This window comes from Cyrtonyx montezumae, unplaced genomic scaffold, assembly GCF_038088225.1.
Source record: "Cyrtonyx montezumae isolate F1298 unplaced genomic scaffold, pur_monq_1.0 scaffold_45, whole genome shotgun sequence".
In the NCBI taxonomy this organism is placed as follows: Eukaryota; Metazoa; Chordata; class Aves; order Galliformes; family Odontophoridae; genus Cyrtonyx; species Cyrtonyx montezumae.
In genome coordinates, this window is record NW_027072051.1 from 1032891 (window position 1) to 1050415 (window position 17525).

General features: G+C 67.8%; 3 protein-coding genes and 1 non-coding gene across 4 annotated transcripts; all 4 read left to right on the forward strand.

Annotated features, from left to right (window-relative positions):
- The first annotated feature begins 1074 nt into the window (after positions 1 to 1074).
- On the forward strand, positions 1075 to 1995 carry TMEM167B (transmembrane protein 167B). The gene is made up of 3 exons (XM_065747480.1): positions 1075 to 1095; positions 1178 to 1309; positions 1792 to 1995. Exons 1-3 carry the CDS (start codon positions 1086 to 1088, stop codon positions 1872 to 1874), a joined length of 225 nt encoding a protein of 74 aa, XP_065603552.1. The 5' UTR covers positions 1075 to 1085; the 3' UTR covers positions 1875 to 1995.
- Positions 1996 to 2326: 331 nt separating this feature from the next.
- Positions 2327 to 2632, forward strand: LOC136055700 (small Cajal body-specific RNA 2). The gene has a single exon (XR_010622880.1). It is a non-coding gene; the product is annotated as a small Cajal body-specific RNA 2 (non-coding RNA).
- A 1004-nt stretch (positions 2633 to 3636) lies between these two features.
- On the forward strand, positions 3637 to 11740 carry ELAPOR1 (endosome-lysosome associated apoptosis and autophagy regulator 1). The gene is given in 23 exon segments (XM_065747478.1): positions 3637 to 3714; positions 5438 to 5558; positions 5773 to 5965; positions 6649 to 6796; positions 6870 to 6950; positions 7223 to 7328; positions 7412 to 7561; positions 7676 to 7764; positions 7845 to 7940; positions 7942 to 8023; positions 8102 to 8230; positions 8304 to 8394; positions 8470 to 8575; positions 8648 to 8785; positions 8867 to 9118; positions 9373 to 9546; positions 9672 to 9849; positions 9932 to 10028; positions 10096 to 10197; positions 10432 to 10558; positions 10645 to 10823; positions 10912 to 11077; positions 11497 to 11740. Coding segments are annotated over 21 exon segments (2721 nt in total). The 5' UTR covers positions 3637 to 3714; positions 5438 to 5558; positions 5773 to 5804; the 3' UTR covers positions 11566 to 11740.
- Positions 11741 to 12719: 979 nt separating this feature from the next.
- On the forward strand, positions 12720 to 17468 carry SARS1 (seryl-tRNA synthetase 1). Its single transcript, XM_065747479.1, is given in 12 exon segments — positions 12720 to 12912; positions 13652 to 13722; positions 13823 to 13903; positions 14380 to 14538; positions 15087 to 15230; positions 15319 to 15474; positions 15957 to 16178; positions 16293 to 16422; positions 16841 to 16998; positions 17096 to 17225; positions 17310 to 17407; positions 17409 to 17468. Coding segments are annotated over 12 exon segments (1545 nt in total). The 5' UTR covers positions 12720 to 12776.
- Positions 17469 to 17525: the final 57 nt, after the last annotated feature.

A 17525-nucleotide genomic window follows, 5' to 3' on the forward strand; every position in this document is an offset into this window, starting at 1 on the left:
GAGGAGCATGGCACAGTTTGGGATGGCAGGGTGCAAAATGGCACGGCAAAGCGTGGTGTGGTACCCCACAGTCTGACACAGCACGGGGTGGCATAGAAACGTATGGCACAGCACAGCGTGGCCCCACCCCGCTGGCACTGTCCACATTGTGCCCGTGGCTCCGGGCTTGGGGTGTCTACTCTGGGGGAGTAGGAATCCATCTTGCCCCCAAAGCACAGCTACCGCTACCGCTGTGCTTTTCCACGTGGGGGCCCCTCCTGCCTGTCCCTGTCCCTGTCCCTGTCCCTGTCCCTGTCCCTGTGCTCCATCTCTCCCAGTTCTGCTCCTTCGCAAACCTCCACTTCTTTGGAGGATCCACCGACCCTCATCCACCCCCAGGGACAGAGATGGGGATGGGAAGGGAGGAGGAAAGGGAAAAGGAAAGAGGCAGGGTGAGGAGCAGAGGAGGCAGCATCGTGTTGTGCCATGATATGGATGGAAGGATGGAGGGAGGGAGGGAAGGAGGGAAGGAGGGACAGAGGGAGGGAGGGATGACCTCTGCTGCTGCCCATCCATCTCCCATTGCTCAGCACTGTGCCAGGCTTACCCCAGCCATGTCCAGGGTGGGGGAAGTGCTTCCATCGCCCTCTGGAGTGAGATCAGTGTCAGTGGGGAGGGAACTACCAGGGCGTGGGGTCACTTGGATCCAGGGCCACGCATGGACAGGTCAGGGTCTGCAGGAGGTCTGGAGTTCTCCTTGGGACGGCATCACATCGGGTTACCACGATGACAGGGGACAACCTGAGATGTGGACACACACAGGGTGCTGTCCCACGGCACCACGGCATCCTCTGCGTGCCTCCAGCACCCTATGGGCTCCTTATACCCACGGCCACCCCCGAATCCCCCCACCCGCCCGCGATCACCGGCAGCGGGGCGGGGAAACCACGCCTAATAGGCGCTCGATTGATGTCCCCTCCCCGGGCTCCTTCGGCGCTCGGCTGCTCGCCCTGCGACCTCCGGTGTCGCGTTGGCGGAAGTGCCCGTGCGCATGTGCAGTGTGCGCGGGGCCGGGGCCGCGCTCAGCGAGAGCTCCCGGTGCCACCATGACCAACGGTGAGCGGGGGGAGGGGCAGGGGGGGGAGGTGGGGGGAGGGAGGGGTCCGTGCCCCGCGGGACGCAGCTGTGCCGCCCGCAGTGTACTCGCTGGACGGGCTGCTGGTGTTCGGGCTGCTGCTGGTGTGCACCTGCGCCTACCTGAGGAAGGTGCCGCGCCTGAGGGCCTGGCTGCTGTCCGAAAAGCGCGGGCTGTGGGGCGTGGGATACAAAGGTGAGGGATGGGGGGGGGGGCGTGGGTACGGGGTGGGAGCGGTGGTGTTGGGTTCTGACATAAAGGGTGTGGGGCTGGTCTGTGGGGGACGCGATGGGGCGGGGAGGTTTGGGATAAGGAATGCGGGACCGGGGTGGGGACACGGGGGTGGGGACACTGGGATTGGGATGGGGACACCGGGGTGGGATGGGGCCGTGGTGCTGGGCTGGGCTGTGGAAGGAGGATGGTGATGGTGCTGTTGGGTGCGGGATGGGGACACGGGCTGGAGGGAATGGGATGGGGATGGTGGCATTGGGGTCTGCTCCGGGGCTGGGGTACGGAGTGGGGGTGTGGTGGGCTCGATTTGGGGCACGAGATGGGGATGCTGGGGCTGGGATGGAGGAACAAGGGGGTCTGGGATGGGGGGTGGGAATGCAGGGGCCAGGAGTGTGCTGGGATAGCAGCTGAGTGCTGCCCAGCACAGCCCCGTTACCACCCTGCAGCCGCCATCATCGGCACACGGCTGCACGTGCCCGTGGCCATCTCCTGCGTGCTCATGGCCTTCTACGTCCTCGTGGTGAAGTGACCCTGCCAGGGCCACGTGGCAGCCACTGCAACCCGGCTCTGAGTCCGCCTCGTCCGTGTCCCCGGTGTGGGGCAGCTCCAGGTGTCACCACGTCACCGTTACACCATTGTCAAGGGGCTCGGCAACACCGGGAGAGGGGAAGATCCCAGCGCCCGCCGGCCCCCTCCCCACGGCCAAGGGGTCCTGGGGGCTGGGCCGGCAGCGAAGGACCCTTCCTCACGTGCGGGGCCGCGTTTTGGTGCCGCAGTGGCCGAGCGGCGGTGCTCGGCGTGCCAATAAACGCGCTCCATCCACCGCCCCGTCCGCGCCCGTTTTCCTTCGGGGGCGGCACCGCGGTCCTCCATCCGCCGGAGGGCGCTGTGCGGGGGGGCGGGGCCGGGCGGCTCTTCCCGGCGGCTCTTCCCGGCGTGCACCGCGCGCGGGAGGGTATAAAAGGGCGCGACGCGGCGGAACGAGCGGAGAGCGGTTGGGGCGTGGTGCGTGGGTAGTGTGCGTGGCGTGGGTTTGTGTGCGTGGGAGGTGTGCATGGTGTGGGTTTGTGTGCGTGGGAGGTGTGCGTGGTGTGGGTTCGTGTGCGTGGTGTGAGCGCGTGCCGCCCTCTCCCTACACATTGATCTTATTCGATCGGCCCCGGCCGAGATGAGAAGAACGGAGCCGCGAAGCCGCGGGCGCTGTGCGGCGGGCGGGCGGGATGAGTCGATCAGATAGGCGAGGCCTGGCCCCGGCCGGCCCCTGAGCGCAGGGCGATTCTGATCCGCCCGCCGCCTCCCCCCCCCCCCCCCCCCCCCCACCCCGCGGAGGCGCACTGAGCCCGGTTCTGCTCCGCGCGTTTATTGCGGGGCCCTACGGGCAGAAGAAACCGCCGTTCTCCTTCCGGGAGTAACCGCCGTTAGTGGCAGCGCTGTGCGGGCACTCTGCGGGGGGGGGAGGGGGCAGCGGCTCAGCGTGGAGCGGGCAGAGCCCCTCCCCCCCCCCCCTCCGCACCGCCCCGCTTCTGCCGGTAGCTGCTGCTCCTCCCCGCACACACGTGACACGCAGCCGTGCCCCCCCTCCCCCCCGCTCGCTCCCGGTGTCCCGGTACCGTACCGATCCGTCCCTGGATCCGGTGCACCGATTCCCTCCTGGGGTTCACCCATCTCCGCGGCCACGGCTCCGGGGACCGCTGGGGCTGCGGGGGGACCCTGCGCGGAGACGGAGGCTCAGCCGCCGTAACGGGAACGGGGCCGGGGGGGTGGGGGGGCACACGTCGGGCACTCACTGGTGGTCGCGGCTGCACCGCGCGGCCGCTGCGTGGAGACGGCTCCAGGGCCGGGGGGGACCCGGCGGGGTCGCGCCGCCGCCCGCCATGGCGGGTCTGGTGCTGCCGCCGTTGCCGGGGAACCGCCGCTGGGCGGGACCGGGGGCGTCGTTGGGGAGAGCAGTCGGGGTGATGCCCGGTAACGGGGGTCACCGGTGCCGCTCCCGTTTTAAAGGGATGACGCCCGGTGCCGCTCCCGAGGGCGATGCTCGGGTACCGATGCCCCGGGAAGTGATGCCCGGCGCCGTTGTCGGGGCGCGATGCCGGGTGCCGTTTCCGGTGCCGGTACCGGGGGCGGGACGGGGGCGGTGCAGGTGGCGGCAGGTGCGCGCGCGGACCGGGCCGGGCCGTTGGCGGGGGGCGGGACCGCGGGGCCGGTGCCGGTGCCCGCGCGGGGCCGAGCGCTGCCGACGCTTCGCCATGGCCGGTGCTGGTGCTGGTACCGGTCCCGGGGCCCGGCGGGCGCTGCTCGCTCTGTGCGTGGCCGCCGCCGCCGCCGTAGGGCTGTGCCGCGTCGGGGAGCGGCTGCACGTCTGCAAAGAGGTACTGGGGTGGGGGGGTTACCGGGGGGCGGGGGGAGCCGCGATGGGGCTGAGCTCCGGACGCTGAGGGGATGCGGTGCGGGGGATATCGCCGCGCCCCACGCGTGGCCGCGTCTGTGGGGCTGTGCCCGGGATGAGCTGCACCCGCTGAGGGTCCCGGTGCGGGTACGTCACCCCGAGCCCCGGCGGGACTGGGGTTAACGGAGACAGCGGTGGGGATCCTGGGAGCAGCGCCGGGCTGGGGGCTCGCTGCTGGGGGGGCTCTGGGGATCGCCTGTCCCCTCCTCTCTACCCACCCAGGGGGTCCCTTGCCCTGCCCGGGGCCGTGGGCTCGGTCGGTGGCAGTGGGACACGCGTCCTCTCTCCGGGTGCCATCCCAGGCTGGCACAGGGCACAGCGCGGCTCTTATCTCACTGGGGCAGCACAGAGCGTCCTGCCCGGGAGAGCAGGGGTTGGGGGGGGGGGGGGCTGGGCATGGCACCCTCCTGGGGGGGGGGGACACCGAGCTCCCCCACTCCAACCCTCGCTACCCCATTGTACCCCCACCTGCAGCAGCTCCGTGCCTGCTAACCCAGATCCCCATCGCCTTCAGGGGTCTCCCCTGCCCCACGCGCTCCCCAGCCCTCCTCCTTCCCCCTCCTCCCTCCCCCTCCTCGCACCGGGCGGCCGCTTTTCATCTGGGCCATTATGATTTTGGATTTATTTATTTATTTTTCCTCCGTGATCCAAATTATTTATTTATTTAGTTAGTTTCCACGGCCCAGAGCTGGAAACAATGGGCTGTGCTGATGCTGGCGCCGAGGTTGGGGGGGGGGGGTGGGGGGGGGAGGGGGGTTGCTCCCAGGTCCCTTGTTCCCTGCCCCTTGTTCCTGTTCCCCGTTGCTCGCTGGGGTGCACCCCGAGGTCCTCAGCACCCTGGGGTCAGTGGAGGTGGCTTTGGGCAGCGTGGGGTGGGTGATTCCCATCTGCCGGTGGCTCCTCCAAGTTTGGGAAGGAGGAATCACCGCGTTGCTCACCGTGGAGAGCGTGGAGCAGGTGTGACACTGGGGACTTGCTCTTTGTTCCTTAGGGACCCCCCACGTCCCCGAGACCCACCCCTGCAGCACTGCACCCAATGCGCGGGGCTGGGGAGGGAAGGGTTGGGGGGGGGGGATGTCTCCGTGTCCCCCACTGCCACCGCATGGAGCTGATGGCAAACGTCAAAGCTTTGTTTTCGAGCAAACCCACATCTGCCACAGCTCTGTGCTCCGGGGGGGCTGCGGTGGCCTTGGGGACGGAGCCTCGGGTGCCTCCTGCCCCGGTGTCGCCCCCGCCCGGCCTTGAGCCCCGGAGCGGGGACAGATGGCAGCACGGAGGGCTGTTACCATCAGCGCCGTGCTCCGCGGCCGTCTGCTCTCGTCCCCATCCCTGTCCTGTCACACGGCACAACCTGGGTGGGTGCCAGCAGGACAGCGCATCCGGAACCGTGTTTAATGAGCAACGCGTGCTGGGGGGGGGCCCGGGGTCCCCCACTCCCCGGGGTCTCCTCCAGTTCTGCCCCGTCCGTGCCCACGGAAGGGGCGTGCTGTTCTCTGGGGACGTGCGTGTGACCCCATAGCTCTCCATGGGTTTTAGCAGCGCTCTGTGCTGTGGGGTTGGCAGCAGCCAAAGGAAAGCCCTGATCTGAGCTCAGTGGGGGTCCCGGCCCCGTGGGGTCTCAGCCCTCCGTGTGTTCTCTCTTTCAGTCTGAGTACCACTATGAGTACACAGCGTGTGACAGCGTGGGCGAGCGGTGGAGGGTGGCAGTGCCACACACACCAGGACTCTGCACCGGGCTGCCGGACCCCGTCAAAGGCACCGAGTGCTGTAAGGTTGGGGTGTGGGGGTGTCTGGGGGGCTTGGATGGGGTAAAGGTGGCTTTTCCTAATCCTGGGGGCAACGCAGTGCTGTCAAAGACAGCGAACGAACCCAGTGCTCAGCAGCACAGGAGCATCCTGCGCAGGTTGGGCTGGTGTGGGGGTCCTGGAGGCAGAGATGTGGGGGGGGGGCAGTGCTGATGGCCCCCCCTGCTCGTGGGCAGCTTTCTCCTGCAAGGCGGGCGAGTTCCTGGACATGAAGGCGCAGGCGTGCCAGCCCTGTGCCGAGGGCACCTACTCTCTGGGCACCGGCGTGCGCTTCGACGAGTGGGACGAGCTGCCCCACGGCTTCGCCAGCGTCGCCGCCAACCTGGAGCTGGACGATGGCTTCAGCGATGTGGTGGAGAACTGCACCACGTGAGTGGCCCTGGGGTGTCACAACGCGTCCACGCACCGTGAACCGCTCACAGCCCCTCCCTGCCCACCCCACGGAGCCTCAGCACACCGCAGTCACAAAAAGAGGATCCCCCCCAGCAGCCCCGTCCCATGCTGCCCCAGCGCTCCCTCAGCCCCATTGCAGAGGGATCCCCCCCCGGTGCTGCAGCACATGCCGACGCCTTTGTTTTGCACCGCGGCCCTTTGATCAGTGCCGGTGGCAGCCGGGCCCGCCGTGGCGGCAGCACGCGGTGCAGCTTGCAAATGTAACCTACTTCCAGCTGCCTTTAATTATGCAGCTGCACTCCCAGTGCTGCAGGAGCCCACCCACTTCTCGCCCCGCGTGGTGGCACAGCAATGCTCCATTGTCACCGCGCTGGGACATCCCCTGGGTGCTCCGCAGCACCTGGGTTGGTTTCTCCTCGCCCTTTTGCACGGCCCTGAGCTCAATCCCTCCTCAGCATCCTGCAAACGCAACAGCAGCATGGCCCGCCTGTCCCCAAGGTTCTCGTGGTGTCCCCACGCCCCGTGTCGCAGCACATCCCTGTGCCACCGTTGGCACTGTCCCATCTGGCCGCAGCGTCTCAGTGCAGAGGGACTCAGGCCCTAAAATGCCTCAGATGTCTCATCGTGTGCCCCTGTGCCACTCTGTGCCCCCACCTCAGGTCGACGTGGGTGCCACTGGGGGACTACATCGCGTCCAACACGGACGAGTGCACGGCCACGCTGATGTACGCCGTCAGCCTCAAGCAGTCGGGCACTGCCTCCTTTGAGTACATCTACCCCGACAGCAGCATCGTCTTTGAGTTCTTTGTAAGAGCGGGGTGGGGGTCCCGGGGTCGCCGGGGGGGGGTGGCCCTGTCCTGATGCTGTCCCTGTCCCATAGGTGCAGAACGACCAGTGCCAGCCCACGGTGGAGGAGTCGCGCTGGATGCGCACAACGGAGAAGGGCTGGGAGTTCCACAGTGTGAGCGTGGGGGTGGGGTAACACAGGGCCGGGGGGGTCCTTGGGGACAACTTCAGGGTCCCACACCACAACCCCTCACCCCCCCAGAGCCATTTGTCACCTCCTTCACCTCTCATCAGAGCACCTCCCGGGGTCCTTTGTCACCCCAGCGCAAGGAGCTGCCCCTGGGGGTGCAGAGGGGAGGATGGTGGCACACAGGGGTGGGTGCTGACCCCTCCCCAGGCACTGACCCCTCGCTGCCCCTCCCCCCCCCCGGGCCCTGTGCTGTGCAGGTGGAGCTGAGCCGTGGTAACAATGTGCTCTACTGGAGGACCACGGCGTTCTCCGTCTGGTCCAAGGTCCCCAAGCCCGTGCTGGTGCGGAACATTGGGATCACGGGTAGGTGGGTGGGTGGGTGGGTGCAGGGTTGGGGTCCCCACAGCCCCCCTCCCCCACCCCTCTGAGCGCCGTCCCGCTGCCAGGGGTCGCCTACACCTCCGAGTGCTTCCCCTGCAAACCCGGCACCTTCGCCGCCGCCGCCGGCTCCTCCTCCTGCCAGCCGTGCCCCACCAACAGCTTCTCCAGCAAAGGGGCCACCGCCTGCCAGCCCTGCGAGCCCACCACGTACGCGGGTGAGAAGAGAAGGGGGGGACAACCCCGGCCCTGCACCCCGGGGTGCTCTGACTGGGGGCGTGGGGACGTCCCTGGGTGCCACCCGGGGACCTCACTGCCACCACCGCTCGCAGAGCCCGGCTCAGCGTCCTGCAAAGTGCGCCCGCCCTGCACCGATAAGGACTACTTCTACACACACACGGCGTGCGATGCCAACGGGGAGGTACAGCCCCCCCCCGACCCCCCCCGCCACCTCCGGCCCTGGTCCCATCCCTCTGCAGCTCACCCCGTGTCCCTGTGCAGACGCAGCTGATGTTTAAGTGGGCAGAGCCGAAGATCTGCAGTGAGGTGCTGCCCCGCGCTGCCCAGCTGCCCCCCTCGGGGCTGAAGACCCCCTGCCCCCCCCTGCAACCCCGGCTTCTACAAGAGCAACAGCAGCACCTGCGAGCCCTGTCCCTACGGCTCCTACTCCAACGGCTCTGGTAAAGGAGGATCCCGGGGGGGGTGGGGGGGGGTGGGCGTCCTGTGGGCGCCGTCCCCGATGTCCCCGCTGTCCCCAGGCTGCGTGCGCTGCCCGGCCGGCACCGAGCCCGTGCTGGGGCTGGAGTACAAGTGGTGGAACGTGCTGCCCCCAAACATGGAGACCACCGTGCTCAGCGGCATCAACTTCGAGTACAAGGGGATGGCAGGTACCGCCACGCCGTGCCCTCCCCGTCCCCGCGGCGCAGGGGATGTCACCGAGCTGTCCCCGTGTCCCTGCAGGATGGGAGGTGGCCGGGGACTACATCTACACGGCAGCAGGAGCCTCGGACAACGACTTCATGATCCTGACGCTGCTGGTGCCCGGCTTCAGGTGAGCACCCACTGCATCCCTGGGGGGGGCAGTGCCACCCCCACGGCTGTGTCCCCACCATCCCTGCGTCCCCAGCCCCCCGCAGCCGGCGCTGGAGGAGGGGGACAGCAAGGAGGTGGCACGGATCACCTTCGTCTTCGAGACGGTCTGCAGCGTCAGCTGTGAGCTGTACTTCATGGTGGTGAGTGGTGGCGGGGGGGGTGGCGTGGCCGGGGCGTGGGGTGCCCACGTCCCCCGTGCTGTCCCCCCCCAGGGCATCAACTCACGCACCAACACGCCGGTGGAGACGTGGACGGGTCCCCGGGGGAAGCAGTCCTACACCTACGTGGTGGAGAAGAATGCCACCACCAGCTTCACCTGGGCCTTCCAGCGCACGCGCTACCGCGAGGCGGTGAGTGGGGACACAGGGTGGGGACAGCAGTGTCACCTCCCCCCCCCGCCCAGCACCGGGTGATGCTGACCACCACTCCAGGGCCGGCGTTACACCAGTGACGTGGCCAAGCTCTATTCCATCAACGTCACCAACGTGCTGGGGGGGGTGGCTTCCTTCTGCCGCCGCTGCGCCAGCACTGGGGGGCCCTGTGCCCCCTGCCCCCCCGGGCACGCCCTGGACCACACCACCGGAGCCTGCCAGCCCTGTCCCCCCGACACCTTCCTGCAGGGGCACCCCCCCACCGGCCCCACCACCTGCCAGCCCTGCGGCCCCGGCACCCGCAGCAACCAGGTCAGCATCCCCACGGTCCCTGGGGGCGGGGGGTGTCACGCTCCCCCCTGAGCATCCCTGGTGGGTGGCACTCTGGGGAGGGGAAGGGGGACGCAGCAGCTGGCTGTCCCCAATGGGGTGGCACCGTCTCCTGGTGGGTGATACCCTCCAGCCCCCCTGCACGGCCCTGCGGGTGACAGCACCCTGTCTGGGCGGCACAGTGGGACCCCGTTGGGTGACAGCAGTCCCTGAGTGCCACCACCCACCCCGGGTAGATCCGCTCCCTCTGCTACAGTGACTGCACCTTCTCGCTGGCACTGCCCGGCCGTGCGCTGCACTACGACTTCTCGGCGTTGGCCGTCAGCACCGCGTTCACCAGCGGCCCCAGCTTCACCTCCAAGGGCCTCAAATACTTCCACCACTTCAACATCAGCCTCTGTGGCAACCACGTGAGTTGAAAAGCATGCAAGCCTTTGCCAGCTCTTGCAGTCGTGCAAACACAACTGCACGCTGTGGGAACGGCCGTGCAGAAGTGCACGGGGCTGCGCACACCCCGACGCAGTGCCGCCGGCAGGGCAGGAAGGCGGCCTCGTGCACGGACAACGTGACGGACACGCGGCTCCCGGATGAGGGCGGCCCCGGGCGGGTGGTGACGTCCCACGTGTGCCAGGCCATCGTGGTGCCCTCGGACGTGGTGGGCCACCGTGCTGCCGTGTCCTCGCAGCCCGTCAGCCTGGCGGATCGCCTCCTGGGTGAGCCCCAAACCCCCCTGCTCCCCACTCCTGGCACGCCGCGGCCGCCAGGTCCCCCCGTGTCACCTGAGTGCCACCGCAGGCGTCACCGTGAGCTCTGCGCTGGATGGCGTCACCGCACCCCCTGAGCTGTTCCCTCCTGCCAACCCTGAGCTGCCCGACATCGTCTTCTTCTTCAGGTGGGCAGAGGGTGGGGGGGGAGAGGGGAATTTTGGGGACGTGCGGACCTCTCTTTGGCCACTGCAGGTCCGGAGAGGTGACGCAGTCCTGCGCCGGGGGCCGGGCCACCACCATCCGCCTGCGCTGCAATCCGCTGCAGCCGGGCAGCGGCGGCCTGGCTGTGCCCAGGTGGGTGCCACAGCGGGGACGTGGGGGGGCAGCAGTGTCCTCACAGCCCCCCAGATGTCCCCTATCTCCTCCTATCCCCGTGCACGAGCACAGGGAGAATGCCAGCCCTTGGGGACAGCCGCCGCTGTGTCACCCCGTGCTGCGCCCCATTGCAGTGCCATCCGTGGAGGGGATGGTGGCATACTGGGGCACTGTGGGGACAGCCAGCCTTACCGCCGTGTGTCCCCCCCACAGTAAATGCCCCGAGGGCACCTGTGATGGCTGCACCTTCCACCTCCTGTGGGAGACGGCCGAGGGCTGCCCGCGCTGCTCCGCCAACCACTACCGCGCCATCGTGGGCGCGTGCCAGGGCGGCGTGCAGGTAGGGGACACGCGGGGACAAAAGGGGACAACGGGGACACCGCGATGCCACCCTGACCCCCCCCCCCTCCCCCATGACACGCACAGAGGACCGTGTACGTGTGGCGGGAGCCACGGCTGTGCCACGGGGGGCAACGCCTGCCCACCCCCCGGCTCCACCCGTGCCGCAGCGCTGAGTTCTGGCTCAAGGTGGGCGTCTCGGTGGGGACGTGCGTGGCCGTGCTGCTGGCCGCCCTGGCTGCTTACTTCTGGAAGAAGAACCAAAAGTGAGTGTGGGGCACGGCACTCCACCCCCCCCGCAGCCCCCCAAGCCCTGCCCCTGTGCGGAGGTTGAGGTCACGGCGGTGTCTCCAGGTTGGAGTACAAGTACTCGAGGCTGGTGCTGAACGCGGCCGCCAAGGAGAGCGAGCTGCCGGCGCCGGATAGCTGCGCCATCATGGAGTGGGAGGATGGGGAGGATGAGCTCATCTTCACCAGCAAGAAGTCCCTGCTGGGCAAGATCCGCTGCCTGGCCACCAAGGTGGGAGTGGGATGGGAACGGGGGGGTCCTGTAAAGATGGAGGTGTTCCATGGGGCTGTCCCATTGGGAGTGTCCCAATGGATGGGAGTGCCTCGTGGGGTTGACTCAAGGGATGGGGGTGTGCCAAGGGGGGGGGGGGGTGGACCCTAAGGGGATGGGGTCGTCCCAGGGGATTGTCCAAGGGATGGAGGAGTCCCGTTGGGTTGATCCAAGGCACTGAGGAGTCCCAAGGGATGGGGTTTCCCATCGGATGTGGGGGTCCTGTGGGGATGTTGCAAGGGGGATGGAGATGTCCCATAGGGCTGAGGGTGAGGAGGGTGTCCTGTGGTGGAGCGACTCATGGGGCTGAGGTGTCCCACAGGGAGGGGGTGGTGTCCCCTGTTTGTGTCCTCATCCCTCGGTGTCCCCACTCCCCACAGCGCACCCCAGACGGCTTTGACTCCGTCCCCCTGAAGCCATCGTCTGGTGGCACTGACCTGGAGCTGTGAGGGGACCGTCCCCCCCCGACCCCGTGGCCTTACAGACCCACAGAGCCCCGGGGCACTTTTGTCTCCCCCCACCCCTGGGAAAAGCCACAAATGCCAAATACAAATGTGGGGGGTGGGAGCACCCCCAGCCTGGAACGGGGCCATGGGGGGGCAGCCCTTTGTGTCATGCTGGGGGCACATGTGTGGGGCAGAAGAGTGCATGGGGGGTGGGAGGGTTTGCACGAGTGTGCACACGTCTGCAAGCTGCTGGGGCACAGCTGAGAGCACCTGGTGCCCGTGTCACCCCATGCCCGCTGTGCCACAGCCCCATGCCAGCCCCACTCCCCCCTCAGGCTGCCTTTCCCCCTGCCAGGACACACCCCTTGGGGTGATGCTGCCCCACAGCAGCTCCTCCTGCGGCTGTCCCCACTGCAGTGCCCCGTGCCCCCCACCCCGTGGCTCCATCCCCCCCCTTTTTACAGCATTTTCTAGGCAGCACCGGGCGGCCCCGCATGTCCCGGCTGTGCAATAAAGGCAATGTTTCTGAGCCCGGTGCGGTGGGTCTGTGCTGGGGGGGTACGTATGGCAGCCAGCAGTGGGGAGGGGCCAGCTGGGGGGTCTATGGGGATGCCATAGGGGATGATGAGAACGCTATGGGGTGCTGTATGGTTCTATGGAATGCCAGGGTGATGTTCTAGGAAACCATGAGGATGACTCAGAGGGATGCGAAGGTGCCATACAGTGCCATATGGCACTGTGGGGATGCCATGGAGTACTGGGAGGATGCTATGGAAGTCCTGGGATCGCCATATGGCATTATGGGGTGCCATAGGGGCACCCTTGGGTGCTATTGAGCACCAAGGGGATGTCACAGGGGAGCAGGAGAACACTGGTGTTGCATTGCTACGGGGACGCCATAAGGGAGCCTGGGGATGCTGAGGGTTATCCTGAGGTACCTCAAGGTGCCACGGAGCGTCGCGAGGATGCCGTGGGAGCTTTGAGCTCCGCGTGGGGACGCGCAGATCCCGCCACGCGGGGGCTCGCAGAGCCCGACGCAGCGCCGCCTCCTGTCCGCAAGGGGGCGCTGTCGGCGCGGGGCGGCGCTCTACCCGCACAGCGCCCTCTCTCGGCGGCTCCGCGCGGGCCCCGCCCTGCGGCGCAGGCGCAGTGCGGAACGGACGCGGGCAGCGCCGCTGTCACCGCGCTCGGGCTCCGCCGCCGCCGCCGCCGCCATGGTGCTGGACCTGGACCTGTTCCGCGCCGACAAAGGCGGAGACCCCGCGGCCGTGCGGGAGATGCAGCGGAAGCGCTTCAAGGACCCGGCGCTGGTGGACGCGCTGGTGCGGGCGGACGGCGCCTGGCGGAGGTGTACGTGGGGCGGGGGCGGCCCGGGCCTTCCTCGGGGTCCCTCAGCCCCGGCTGCTCCGTACGGCTCCCGGCCCCGCGGAGCTGCTCTCCCCCTGGGGCCGAGCCGAGGCCCGGGGCGGGGGGGGCCCTCCGTGGGGCCGGGGGGCGGGGTGGGGAGCTGCCCCGGGGGGGCCGAGCCGGGCCCTGCGCGGCCCCACGGCCGTGTAAAGGGCCACGCGTGTCCCCCCCGCCGTCCCCAGCGCTGTCCGTCCGCGGCTGATGCAATCCCAGGCTCAGCCCCGTGCCCGGCGCCGGGTTATGCCTTTGAGCCACGGCCCCACGTGGGAGGGGATGGCAGCGCTGTGCCCTCAGTGCAGACATCGCAGTGCAGCCCTGGGAGGCGCCCCACGTCCCCTCCGTGTCCCATCCCGTCCCGCTGTGCCGGCCCTGCGGAGGGGACCTGGGGTTGGACACCTCGGTGCCACCCGTGGGACCTGCACGTGTCCCCTTGCTGTCCTCACTCCGGCTTCTCCTGTCCCTGCGAGACTTTGCTGAGCAAAACGAGAGCACTGCAGTCTCACCCCACAGCCCTGGGCCCACCCAGACCCTCAGCAGCCCCACATTTTGGGGTCCAAGTGGTGCAGCGTTGCTCCCGGTGGATTTAAAGGAAACCCCAGAGCTGCAGCACTGCTCGTGGTGGCACTGCAGGGGTCATCCCGCGCTGCAGCCCCCCTGACGGCTCCCTCCCCTCTCTCTGCAGGCAGGTTTCGTGCTGATAACTTGAACAAGCTGAAGAACTTGTGCAGCAAAACCATCGGGGACAAGATGAAGGTGAGGGCCTCGCCAGCCTCTCCCCGACGTTAAAGGATGTTTTTACCTTCTTGCTTGGATCTTTAAACCCTGGTGGGGTTTCTCTTCTCTTGTGCTGTAGAAGAAGGAGCCCGTAGGGAGCGACGAGTCTGTGCCAGAGAGCGCACAGAACCTGGACGAGCTGACAGCCGACGTCCTGGGGGTGAGTCCCACCCTGTCCCCCTGCTCCGTGGGTTGGGTGGATCCCCAGCACCGCTCGGATCATCCCCCACGGCTCCATCCCGGGGGGCTCCCCATTTCTCCTGGTCCCAAGCCAGCTTTTTCCCTGTGTCATTCACCCGAAGGCCACCGCCGCCGTGCAGCAGCTCGGTCACTGACCCATCCTGCAGTTTCCTGGGGGATCTGGGCAGCCTCAGTGGCTGCTGTTCCCCGGAGGCCCTCCCTCGCTGCCTGCCCACCTTCCCCCTTCATTAAGCACGCTGTGTAATGAGCGTGACGCTGGTCGGCTTTTGCTGCCATGGTTGCTGGCTGCTCCCTGCTGTCGAGCCTGACTGATGCTGGGGCTTTGTCCTCTCCGGCTGCCGTTGGATGCGCTCAGGGTGTGTGAGGCCGTGTGTGCTGGGGCTGCGATGAACCGCGCTCAGCCCCCACCCCCCAGCACTTTTCCTCCCTGCACAGGGGCTGCAGGTGTCCCAGATCAAGAAGGTCCGTCTCCTCATCGACGAAGCCATCCTCGAGTGCGACGCGGAGCGCGTCAGTCTGGAGGCGGAGCGCTTCAAGAGCCTCCGGGAGATCGGGAACCTCCTGCACCCCTCCGTGCCCATCAGCAACGACGAGGTACGGGTGGGGCTGTGGGGCCGTGGGGCCGGCCGGGCTGGGGCATCAAAGCGGGACACGCTGCTGAGGGGCGGTGCCCGCTCAGATCGGTGGGAGGTGAATGAAATCTGCATGACAAGGCAGCGTTTCCTGCCGGGAGCGCACAAAGAGCAGCTCAGACAGAGCATTGTTCGGGGAATACATGGGAAACTCGCGGCGAGCGGGGGTGGGGGGGGGGGGGGGGGGGGGGGGGTTGGGATCTCGTCCGCTGCCCCCATTCATCCAGCAGGAATATTTTGCTGGAGGAGCACAATCGGGCTGGGCCGGCTGCCAAGTGGCCGCACAATGAGTGACCAGCAGGGATCAGCGCTGGGGTTCCAGGCTCTGCGTCCGGTCACTGCCGGGTGGCAAAGCCTGGGGCGGGATGGGGGGCCCTGCGTGGGGCTGGGGGAGCGGGGAAGGGAGGGCACTGGGAGCCCCGTTCCCAAACTGCCCGGTGGGGGGCACGCGGATCCCACCACGGCCCTGGGGAGGAGGGGTGATGTGCTGACCCCCTCCCCTGTGCGCAGGATGCGGACAACAAGGTGGAGCGGATCTGGGGGGACTGCACCTGCAGGAAAAAGTATTCCCACGTGGACCTGGTGGTGATGGTGGACGGTTACGAGGGAGAGAAGGGGGCTGTTGTGGCGGGAAGCCGGGGCTACTTCCTGAAGGTGAGAGCCCACCCCTGCAGCCCGGGGCTCCATGGGGATGTCACAGCGAGGTGTGTGTGACCAGTGACGGCCCCCCCCCGTCCCGCAGGGTCCCCTGGTGTTCCTGGAGCAGGCCTTGATCCAGTACGCCCTGCAGAGCCTCCGCTCCAAGGGCTACACTCCCATCTACACGCCCTTCTTCATGAGGAAGGAGGTGATGCAGGAGGTGGCCCAGCTCAGCCAGTTTGACGAGGAGCTCTACAAGGTGAGCCCGACGCCCGCTGGCTCTCGGTGTCTCGCCGCCTGGCACCCACGTCCCCTCGGGGACCGGCTGTCCTGCCCGGCCTGTGCTGTGTGCCTCCCCCTGCCGGGGGGCAGCCAGCTGCCACCCACTTGTCCCAGCAAGGTGGCAGCTCTGGGTCTGCCTTGCTCTGAGGAGGGCCTGGCGGTCCCCAGCCAACGCAGCCGGTTGTCACGGCGATGTGGTGACGGGAGGCAGCTTGGCTGTCAGGAGCTGGCAGGAGGCCATCAGGGCCCTGAAAGGAGGCCAGCAAACGGCAGCTGCTCCCCTTCTTGCGACCCACTTTGCAGCCGTCCTGTTCCCCTCTCCGCACCGCTCCTGGAAAACGTTGCTGCCAGGGGACTGGGCGTCCGTGCCAGGGCTGTGGGTTTCGTGGTGTGACAACGGCTGGGGAAGGAGGACGGTGTCTCCTTCCCATCCCCACGGTCCCCTCCTCCGTTCCCCAGGTGATCGGCAAAGGCAGCGAGAAGGCCGAGGACAGCTCCATCGACGAGAAGTACCTGATTGCCACCTCGGAGCAGCCCATCGCCGCCCTGCACCGCGACGAGTGGCTGAAGCCGGAGGATCTGCCCATCAAATACGCGGGGCTGTCCACGTGCTTCCGCCAGGAGGTCGGCTCCCACGGCCGCGACACCCGCGGCATCTTCCGTGTGCACCAGTTCGAGAAGGTGAGAGGGGCTGTGTGCTGTGGGGCTGGGGGTGGGGGAGGGGATGGGGTCGGGGTGGGGATGGGGCTGGGGGTGGGGGTGGGGCCGGGGCCGACGTGGGGCCGCTCTCTGCAGATCGAGCAGTTCGTCTACGCCTCGCCGCACGACAACAAGTCGTGGGAGATGTTTGATGAGATGATCTCCACGGCCGAGGAGTTCTACCAAGCCCTGGGGATCCCCTATCACATCGTCAACATCGTTTCGGGTACGGCTCTGCGCCGTGGGGCTGTGTGTGGTGCTGGCTTTTGGGGCGGGGGCTTCCTCCCCCCGTCTCTGTGCCGTGCTGGCCTTGAGCAGCCCAGCACCTCTGCCACCGTGACCCTGACCCATTTCCCAGCTCAGCTTCCTTTGTCCGAGAGCACTGCTGGCTCACGTTCCCACGCTGTGTGTCCCCACACCTGCCAAGGGGAGGTGGCACCGGGACGGGCACACGCTGTGGGGCCACGCTGGCTCATCCCCACTGTGCCTCTGGAAGAGGGGGGCACCCCAAGCACCTCCTGTTAGGAAAATGTGCCCACGTTGAGGCTCCTTCCGCCCTCTGCTCTGCCACGCGGGGGCTCACGTGGCTTTGCAGGCTTGGAGCCCGGCTGCGCCCCATAACCACTGCCCTGCCCCCCCTCCAGGTGCCCTGAACCACGCTGCCAGCAAGAAGCTGGACCTGGAGGCTTGGTTCCCGGGCTCGGGGGCATTCCGTGAGCTCGTGTCCTGCTCCAACTGCACGGACTACCAGGCACGGCGCCTGCGCATCCGCTTCGGGCAGACCAAGAAGATGATGGACAAGGTGAGGGTGGGGTCTGGGTGGTGCCCCCCACCCCATTCCCATCTTCTTTTCCCTCGTGTCACCCCCCCCCGCCCCCTCCGACGCGTCCCCTCTGCAGGTGGAGTTCGTGCACATGCTCAATGCCACGATGTGTGCCACCACCCGCACCATCTGTGCCATCCTGGAGAACTACCAGACCGACGAGGGCATCGTCGTCCCCGAGCGGCTGCGGGACTTCATGCCCCCAGGTAGTGCCCCCCCCCTCCTCCCCGTGGCTCCGGGGCCAGGAGACCCCCGCGGGCTGCGATCCGTTCCCTCTGCCCCTCCCACAGACCTCCGGCAGATGATCCCCTTCGTGAAGCCGGCCCCCATCGAGCAGGAGCTGTCCAAGAAGCAGAAGAAGCAGCAGGAGGGCGGCAGGAAGAAGGCGGGGGGGGGGCGAGCGGGTGCTGGAGGAGCAGATGCAGAACATGGGCGTCAGCAGCGCCTGAGTCCTTCAGCTCCGCGCCGACCGACTCCACCGCTTCGGGCCGTGGCTGTGGGGGGAG

What these genes read in the sequence shown, in the direction of transcription:
- TMEM167B (XM_065747480.1), top strand. An exon ending in GTGGGGCGTGGGATACAAAG is followed by an intron (nt 1,310 to 1,791) that starts GTGAGGGATGGG and finishes ACCACCCTGCAG; the next exon opens with CCGCCATCATCGGCACACGG.